This window comes from Varanus komodoensis, unplaced genomic scaffold (genome assembly GCF_004798865.1).
Source record: "Varanus komodoensis strain SLA01 unplaced genomic scaffold, ASM479886v1 scaffold59_1, whole genome shotgun sequence".
In the NCBI taxonomy this organism is placed as follows: Eukaryota; Metazoa; Chordata; class Lepidosauria; order Squamata; family Varanidae; genus Varanus; species Varanus komodoensis.
In genome coordinates this window covers 3,250,797-3,260,456 of record NW_025336221.1, presented here as the reverse complement: position 1 = coordinate 3,260,456, position 9,660 = coordinate 3,250,797, and the positions used below count along the sequence as shown (strand labels likewise).

The following is a 9,660-nucleotide window of genomic DNA, read 5'->3' as shown; positions in this document are numbered from 1 at the left end:
TCAGATCACGTGGCCACTCAGGAGTGGGCTGCTTTCCCCACTGGCCCCTTGCCCAAAAGCCTGGCGTAGGAAGAGGCGTACACTGGTGCGGTCAGGCAGCCATCTCCTGGGAGAGGTACCAGAGGACATCACTGCACGTAGAGGGGTGTATTTTACATGCCTGTAATGAAAAAATGTATGTTTAAAAGGGGCAAATGAACTCAAGTAGCTCACAATTCCTTAGACTGGTTCATTGTTCTGTCCTTACTAGGCATGCTGGATTGCAGTACCTGTGGCTGCCAGTTACTGATCCAAATCCAACCCCAGTGGCTCCTCATTATGTGCAAACCAGACAAGGGTAAACTGTTGGGATGCTCAACAACCCACCTGGAACCCATGGACTATTTTAGGGTTGTAGGTGGCTTGTCACTTTGATGCAGCTACTCTGGGCCATGGATAGGCAGCCTATTGTCCTCCAAATCTTTCAGGCTACAGCTCCCATCAGCCCCATCCATCCTGACCAGTGGTCAGGGGTTATGGGAAATTGTCCTCCAAAACATCTGAAGGGCAGCAGGGTGCCTCCCTCTGCTCAGCGCCTGCCTGCCTGCCTGTGTTCCATGTGGCTGGGCAAGTACTCACCTGTAGGTATAGACAACCGCACCCAAGGCAGCAGCAACTAGGACTAGGCCCACCACTAGTGAAACTTGGGCTGAAGCTGAAGTTCTTCCTGCTGGAGAAAAAGGTGAAATTAACATCTGTTCACTGTTTACAGTGAGTACTGGACAGGATACACACCTTCCTTTCATAATGGGTAGGCAACTTGTGGATGTTTTGCCTACAACTCCGATCAACCCTCACCATTGATTATGAAGGCTAGGGCTGATGGGAGTTGTAGGCCAAAACATTGGAGGGCCACAAGTTGCCCAGCTCTGCCCTAGAAGCACAGCAGGGCTACCACTTTGGCTATGCCTCTCTGCACCTGTTCAATGCCCACCCCACAGCAGGGCTACCCACCACGCTGCTGATGTGAGGAACTGCTTTCCTACACAGAGCTCTTAAGGCTTGGGAGCTGAGGCAGGCCTCGGCTGCAGCAGGAGAAGCCGGCTCTCCAGGGCTCAGGCCTTACCTTGGACACTGACTTGGGTGCTGGCAACGGCAAGGCTATTGGCATCAGCGAGGGAGATGTTGACACAGTAGAGGCCGGACTGGTTGAAGGCTTGGCGCAAAACCAGCAGGCAGTCCGGGCTAGGCTGCACAGGGCTGCACACCGTTTCCTGGGCCATCAAGCACTCGGGGTCCGAAATGGTGGTACAGACTTCTTCTGGGAGGCTACCAGCGGGACAGGACTATTAGTCGAAATGTTGGAAGAAGACCAATCCTCCCCACCTCCACTAACCGCAGCATTTGGAAATCTCCCCCACGGCAGTGCTTTGCTATCCAAGTACTGCTTCAGCTTCACTGTAGCTGCATTGTCTCTCCCAGCCTCCTGAAGGGCTGTCCGGCTTGTTGAGGATGGCCCATCCACAAGCTGGCCTACAGCACCCTTTGCCGGGCTCCTAACTTCCTTTCAGGCCTCCCTAGCAGCCCGTCAGTCTGCTCCTGTGCAGCTCAGCCACCGTTCTGAATGATGGCGTGGAAAGCCCAGGGATGGGGAGAAGGGACCCGAGGAGGTGGCTCCTGTTACACAACCTACCTTCCTTGGCAGGTCACTGTGAGATCTACTGTGTTTGCTGCAACGGCCGACACCAGTGGTACCACTTGCACAATTTCTACGCTCTCGATGCCCTCTGCAGTAAGAGAGAACAGAGATGGGGCCCGCTTCTCTTCCACGTGCGTTCCTTTTGCTGCCTGGCTTTGATACAGTTCTCCCCTGCCCTGGAGCAGGAAAAGGGAATGTGCGGACCTCTGGATGTTGGATTGCAGTTCCCGTCATCCCTTACCATTAGCTGGGGTGGCTGGGATTGATGGGAGATGCAGTCCAAAAACATCTGGAGAATCACCTCTGGAAGTGAAGAAATGGATGATGGGCTGCCTATATTTAAATGGCCCTTTTGTACCCAGCTCATAGCTGGATGGATTTATTTCTAAAAAGGCTCTGTTGCCAGTATGACAACATACTGTCTGTACCAGGGGTCTCAAACTCAACTTACCTGGGGGCCGCTGGAAGAGGAGTCTGGGTGAGGCTGGGCTGCATCGAGTATTCCACCACCGCGGTGGTGGGGGGCCGCTCATCCCGCCGCCAGCCCGGGCACCGCCGGCGCTTTGAAGGCCGCAGGGCCCCTCCCCCGTGCCCTGCCCATCCCGGCAAGTGGCCCGCGGGCCGCGAGTTTGAGACCCCTGGTCTATACCATCAGGTTCTGATCAGAAGGTGGAATGGCGTTTCTCACCCCTCGAGAATATTTTTGTCCTCCTCCCTTACCACAAATATGCAACTTTATCCTCTTTCAGCGGCCACAGCACTGTGTGGCACTCATTTGCTGGATGCAGGGCTACAAACATTTGGGCACCTGTGGATGGGACTGCAGCAAGCCCAGGTGACCGTGCAGCAGGCTTCTGTGCATGGTTTCACCACCTCCCTGCCAAGATGCCACCAATCCTCAAGGGCCCACAGTCAAATCCCTGCAGGCAGCAACCCCTGCCCCCGGACTCACGGACAATGTCCAGATCAGTGGCGAAGGTCCCGTAGCGGTAGAGGAGGCAGCCAGCTGGTGCCTGGCGCTTTACCAAGATCTGGGCAGCATCAGTTGAAGTTGTTTCAGTGTCCGGTGTGACGGATCCGGCCAGGCCGATGGTTGATGGATCTTCAGCAACATCTGCTGGGAAACAGTCCAAGGTCAAGGGAGAAAAATATGTTTTGCTTCTCCATCTCCTTTTCCTCATAGCCTCACGCTGCCTGTGTCTCAAAGGGGAAGCTGCTGGAAGGGGAAAAGCCGTGGGTGCTTTGACCTCCAGGGGCTGATGGATGTGGCTAGATTTGCAGATTTTAAGGTGAAGCGATTACTCCTCTGTACAAGAAAGACAAGCTACTCTCTGCTGAGTAGGTAGGGGGTGGCATGGAGGCTACGGGGAAGTACAGAGGGTGGACTGGGCACCACCCTCTTTTGAATCAGTGAGCACGTTTGGAATGATGAGAGGCTCGTGGGTGTTCTCACAAAATGGTTGCCTTGGTGGGTGTGGCCTTTCAGGAAACACACAATGCACAACAAAATACTCATTTCCCAGAAGACAAACCATCAATTCTCAGAGAAACAGAAGCACACATGCCAAAGGGAAATAGGAAGCTCGTATCACATAAAACCCAGGCAAAACTCTGTCTCACACATGCACACAAGCAAAGACCTGCTTGCCATCTGCCTCTACCCTGCCCCTTTTCTTTTTTCTGGGTGGCTGGGCTGCAGCCGCTTTCCCCATTTTTATTTTGTGAGGATGCCTCTGGGACCCATGTGCGACCTGGACATGTTTTTGGAAATGGAGGTGGTACTGGAGGCCAGCCTTATTTTCTGCAGCGTGCTAGTCTTTCTGTTAAAACGCTTGAATGAGTAAAGAGTCTGCAACAAAAGTTAGGCGGAACAGGGAGCCCAGTGGGTGCCAACAGAGGTGTCTGCAGGCGCACGGGGGACAGCAGAGATCGGTAGTGACTAGGGTGAAAGCGGGAAAGCTGAAGCCGGGGCCAAGGGGAGCATCAGGAATATGAGTGGTGATCAGAACGGCAGATGGGTTTTGTTAGAGTATCCAGGGGAAGAAGTGGTGTCCTCTTTTCATTTGTCCTGGAATCACATCACTGCAAGGAGCTGCGTCCCTTGGGAGGAACTGTGCAGATACTCCAGTTTATTAAGCAACACTTATACAAAAAGGTGGCTGCTTCTAGTCCACTCTTTCTCTCTGCTGATGTGCACCATACGGTAATCACATGCCTCAACCCAGATAATCTTCCATTCCTGCCTTCTTAGCCCATCTCCCTTTCCTTATCTCCACTCTGGATGCCCTCTGCCTGCAGGAAGTTCACTAATAAGCCCACCCTCGCCTGCCTCATGCTCTCTCTGAGGAAAAGTCAGCCCCAGAGAATCCGCAGGGATGGAGGCATTAAGCCACAATCCTGAGCAGCTGCAAGGCAAAGAACCTCTCACCCGCCTACCTGCTGCTGGAGATGCTGCTGTGTTGGCCACGCTGGAGAGGGCTGTGCTTGCTCCAGGGGGTCCTGTTGCAGGTGCCCCAGAGGACAAAACTGTGGCTGCCAGAGTGTTGGGGTCATCCTCGGGTGCCACCACGGATGGAGAAGCAGCCCCTGCAGTGCCAGGTAGGGATGCCGACACCACGCTGGACGTGGACGCCAATGCCACGGTGCCTGGAAGAGGTGCAGGCGTGGCAGCAGTCCCAGATGCAGGGTCCGCGGTGCCTGCGGCTTCTTCAGCCGGAGCAGCAGAGGCAGCAGTTCCAGGCTCCACAGATGCAACAGCTAAATCTGCCCCTTCAGGCATGGTGCTGATCACGGTGACAGATGCTACTGCAGCGGGAACAGAGCCCGTCCCTGGTGGCCGTTCTGTTACGAATGCCGAAGTTGCGGCAGCTGGGGCTGAAAGGGCGAGGGTGGGTGGAGAGCGAATGAGAGACCCCACAGGAAATATCCTAAGCGTGCTCTTGTAGGCATGTAGTCATGGGGTGGGGCAGGGCAGGGTGGGGGGAACTTGTTTCAGCCTGGCAGATGAATTCAGCTTCGGAGAAGCTCTTCATGGTGGGTGAAGGGACTGAGGGCAAAGAAGGGTGGGCCAAAGGCATAAGGATGGGGCTAAAAGTAAGAAGAAATACCAGCATATTTTAGCATAAAATTCATCCTGCCAGTCACTGAGCCTTAGGAGAAGCATCTCAACATGTTAGTATGGGGGAGAAACTGGCTTGGTCTTCTGGGGAACCACAGAGGGCCAGATGTGGTCTGAAGTTCCCCATCCTTGCTCAAATGGCTCAAATGAAGACCAAATTAAGACCAAAAAATGGTTGGAATTTGCTACCCTAGACATTAGGGTGCCCTAGATGAAGGGATTCTAAGGACTAGTAATTAGAAATAATTGTAGTTATTCCATCTCTTTCTCCTAATTAATTTTCTGGAGTAAGAAAAAAAGGATGCATAGGAGGACTGAGAAGAAACAACCTTGAGCTGGACACCCTGTAAATGTCAGTGAATGTGAAAGAAGGACGGTGCTGGAAAAGCTTCATTTGGAAGTGCCTGGGGTCAAAGTGAATGGCAAGTAAGCCAACGATGGAGAGAGGCCCTTTTAGACTGTGGTTAGATTTAAAGACCTGTTCCATTGGTGTTCCAGTGATGTCCAGTGGATTTCCTTTAAGGAAAGGAAACTTTCCTACCTCTCCCTCTCTGCCAAGGAGACCTTGCCCACTGCAGAGGATTCTGGGGGGAATCCTGATGCTCTGAACCTTAATTACCAATCAGACCCAGGAGTTGCAGTCCAAAACATCTGAAGTTCACCAAGCTCAGGGAGACTGTTCTAGGGCAAATTTGCTCACTGCTTAGGCTTGTTCAGCCTCACCATCACCCAGAGGGAACTGAATGTGAGCTTTATGCAATGCTTTGTTGTGGCTCTGAAGATCAGTATGAGTGGGCAAGCTGATCGTTAGGGAAAGTTCTCCTACATGACGCATTTTCTCATTAAGAAAACCTCCCAAGGAACCACAGAGGTTCCAAATAATGGTTTAAAAACCTTTGTTCTGTTTATCCTGTGAATGCATTGCTATGTCACTCCAGATCTGGTAGAAAAGTGTTTTAAGTTACCTCCAAAAATGCTACCTTCAGAAACAAATTCTGTTAACCATATACAGATTTGAGATGCAGTTTGTACTCATGGAGAAGGGCAAGTGGTGCCCAGGGTTCTTTCTGAACCCTGCGTAGAGATACTGCAGATCAGCCTCCGGACTTTCTGCATGCAAAGCTGATGGGTTACAACTGAGCTACCTTCCATCCCCAAGTGGGATCCTGAGCTGTCCAGCTATGGAGGAGGGCACTCGACACTTACCAGTGGTCTGGATGCCCTCGGAGCTGACCACAGTGGGAAAAGCACTGGTCGCTGGCCCAGGGGTGCCACTTGCCGTTGTTGTGGCTACGACGACTGGCGCATCCGTCGTGCTGCTTCCACAAGAGGCCAATGGGATGGCAGCCTGGAGCACCACACGAGGGCTGAAGGTCCCAGCAGCAAGGTAGGTGTGGGTAACCATGGCGGATCGAGATATCAGTGTCCCACTCTGGTCCCCAAAATCCCAGGAATAGGAGATGTCAGCATCACGCAGGTATTGACTGGGGTCGTGGAGGCGCACACCAAAGGAAATGGCCCGGTTTCGTACAAAGCGGCCATTGGCCCCTTCGACCTGTGCTATGTCCACATTGAACGGGATCTGATCTGGGAAGGCGAGCAGAGCATCAGCAGCAGACACGGAAGGTAACTGGGCAGACGGAAGGCCATGGCCACAGAACAAACCCCCAGGGAACCTCCCAGTCACTTCATATCTGCCCTCCCTCTCCCACTGGCCCACAGTGCCTCCTGCTCCATCAGCTGGTCCCCACTCACATTTTGTGGTAGATGGCTATGGAGGTGGCAGTATTGGGACTCAGGCAACCTGGGTTCTAGCCCCACTCAGCCATGGATATAACTGGGTGATTTTGGGGCCAGTCACAGACTCTCAGCTCTGTCTACCTCACAGGGTTCTTGTTGTGAGGTTCGGCTTGAGAGGAGGAGGAGAATTATGTAAGCTGCCTTGAGTTCCTTGAAAGGAATCAAGGTGGGTTATAAATATAAGAAATCAATACAAATATGTGTTCAGAGTGCTAGGGCAGGGCTTATAAATTTCATCAAGGGGGCTGGTGGGGAAGTCCGCTTCCAACACTGCAGTAGATAAAGTTTAAAATTGGATCCAACCCAATACTCAGATTATCGGAGAGGGGAAGGGACTGACCAGTGCCTTCTTCTCATGGCAGTCTTTTGGCCCATTGAAAATGCTGCACAGACCATCAGCAGGAGTCCTGCTGAATTGGGTCATGCACGGGGTGGAGGGGGGTATCCTCAAAAAAATCAGGTGGAGAATCTTTCCTAGAGCAAAGCCCTTCCACCTGTGGAAGTCCCCTTCCTCTCACAGTAGGGATACCAGGATGAAATGCCTTTGCCCCAGCAGAGTCCCGGCCTTCCCACCTACCAGTGATGCTGAATTGAGATGAGGTGCCACCGATTGGGATGAATTTCTCACGTCCCCGATAGTGGTAGACCTCCACATTCATGGTGTAGGAACCCAGAGGGATATCACTGGTTTCAACAGTCAGCTGAGATGAGGGACCATCTACTACCTGCCAGTAACGTCCTGTGGGGAGGGAAAAATGGCAGGAGAGACAGTATCCAGACGGTGCACAGGAATTTCCCTTCCTCCTTGCTCTGTTTTATATGTGGCAATGCTGACCCGGTCTAGGGCCTGTGCCACAGATGCACACAGAAGTGCAATTCAAGGTGCAATCCTATCCATGTTTAGATGGGGGGAATCCTGCAACTCCCCAGCTAGCATGGGAGCATGTATGACTGGAGAACATTGGCAACAGTAGGATGTCTTTCTGCTTAAACATGCATAAGACCGTGCTTGGAGGGAATTTCCAGAGGGCAGTGAAATATTAGAAGTCTCCAAGCAAAAACAAGAGAATGGCCTGTGAGGGGAGCACAGCGAGAAGCTCTAGCTTCGCCATGGCTAAGGCAGACTGCCAACTTCTTCTCTGGCAGGGCTTCAGTGTCTTTCATAGCTAAGTAAGAAGCAGCAGGAAAAGATTTTTTTGCTTTGACATACAGGGGGAAAGAGTCACCTGCTAAATTTCTGTTTGCTATTTAGCTCTTAAAGCCCTAGGAGCCTACCCAGGAAAAAATGGCATCCCTGCCAGTAGTAGCCACAGCCAAAGAACAATGCTTTGTGTCTTTTGAGTTGAAGGACACAAACAGCTCTGAGGATTTCTATTTGGGAAGGTTGGGCATATTTTGTATGCCTGAGGAGGAAGATTTGGATTAATTTTATTCTAAACCACTCCGCAGCCAGAACTTGGGCCTTAGTACATGATGCTCATAAGATAAAAATCCATTAATTACAATCTCATGGCACCTTAAAGGCTAACCAATTTTTTATACTATAAGCTTTCTCAGACTATAGGACTCTTCATCAAAGATGGACTATAGTCCATGAACCCTATGCCATAACAAATTGGTGAGTCTTTCAGGTGTCACAGGACTCTTTGTTCCTTTACTGCAACAGACTGGCATGGCTGCCCCAGTGGGGAAAAATCCAAATTGAGGATTATTTCACTTGAAAGACAAATGAGTACTCTTGTTTGTTTGCTTACGGATTCAATTCTAGGTTTGGTGATCCCAAAGTAGCTTGCAAAATTTCAACATAAAATTGCAAATGCATAATACACACTTCTTCCTTTTTCACCTCATCTTCTCTCTCAGTGAGTCCCTGATCCTGCCTAATCTTAGAAGCTAAGCAGGGTCAGGACTAGTTGAAATCTGGATGGGTGACTGAAAATGTCGTGAACCACCCAGACGGCTTTGGCTATGGGCAGTATAGAAATGGAAGACGACGACGACGATGACAAAAAACCCCCACTGTAATGATGAAGAATAAAGTAAAGCCTTCATGAGACTTGGCCCTGCTCACTTCTCCGGGAGCATCCACTCACCCCATGTCTGCCAGACGTAGACAAACTTGCCACGCCTTCCACGGCCATTTGAGGGGAAGGGCTGCCCATCGGGAAAGAAGGAGTCCGAGCCTTTGGCCTCCTGGTCAGGGAAAACAGGCTCTCCCTGCATCACGCGTGTTCCTGCAAGACAGCAAGGAGTGGTTGGAGGGGGAATGAGGAGAGGTGACGCATGTGAGGAGGGTCTGGGCCAGGGCCAAATCTGACCCTCCAGGAGTCCCAGTCTGTCTCCCCCACCCCCCAGCTTGCCCCAGAAGCTGCTTTCCCAGCTCACTGGTTGATTTGGTGGTTTCCCCTGGCTTTTTGCTGTGTAGTTTTTTCCTCATTTTAAAAGGCTGAACTGCCTCTTTCAGGGCTTCCTTACTGGCAGGAAGAGCTTTCAGTTACAGTATACTGGCTTTTCATTTGGCCCTGCAGCCCCGTTTAGCCTGTGGCTCAGACCACTTGTGCAGTGCAGCCCCTGAGGACTGCTGTGAAATTGAAAGTGGCCCTCTGGATGAAATACACTTGCCACCCCTGGCCGGGGGCCCCCACGGGGCTCCAGCGGGATAGAGGGCGATGCGATGCGCCACGCACGCATGCGTTCGGCTCACCGTTTATGGAGCAGTTCTGGCTCCACACCACGCGTCCATCTGGCAGCACCGTCTGGTTGCTGGGGAAGCGCAGGGCAATGCTGAATGTGGCTTTGGCTCCTGTTATTGTTGGGGCATCATTGCTGATGTCGAAGCTCACATCGCCACCTGGAGCGGAAGAGGAAGGAAAGAGAGGGGCAGCGATGCCATGCAGCTCTGAGTTTCCCCTGCCACTGGGCCACGAAGCCTCAGCCCAGCGCTTCCCCTTCTCCCGTGCAGCCCCTGCCCTCTGGCCAAAGCCGCTCCGCACCTCGCCAGCAGGTCCGCTGCCTGGGGTCGCCCTCTTGCCACGTGGGGTACAGCCCCGAGTTCCAGGTCTTG

General features: G+C 52.2%; 1 protein-coding gene across 1 annotated transcript in view; it reads right to left on the bottom strand.

Moving 5' to 3' along the window:
* PMEL (premelanosome protein) overlaps positions 1 to 9,660 on the bottom strand; it is a 17,404-nt gene continuing 7,744 nt past the window's right edge. The window contains exons 3-13 of the mRNA XM_044449525.1: positions 9,590 to 9,656; positions 9,301 to 9,447; positions 8,690 to 8,830; positions 7,174 to 7,335; positions 6,003 to 6,383; positions 4,115 to 4,552; positions 2,631 to 2,795; positions 1,673 to 1,766; positions 1,106 to 1,308; positions 619 to 709; positions 1 to 160 (exon numbers count right to left, since the gene is read on the bottom strand). Coding sequence (XP_044305460.1) covers positions 1 to 160; positions 619 to 709; positions 1,106 to 1,308; positions 1,673 to 1,766; positions 2,631 to 2,795; positions 4,115 to 4,552; positions 6,003 to 6,383; positions 7,174 to 7,335; positions 8,690 to 8,830; positions 9,301 to 9,447; positions 9,590 to 9,656 — 2,049 coding nt within the window. The remainder of the gene's footprint in view (positions 161 to 618; positions 710 to 1,105; positions 1,309 to 1,672; positions 1,767 to 2,630; positions 2,796 to 4,114; positions 4,553 to 6,002; positions 6,384 to 7,173; positions 7,336 to 8,689; positions 8,831 to 9,300; positions 9,448 to 9,589; positions 9,657 to 9,660) is intronic.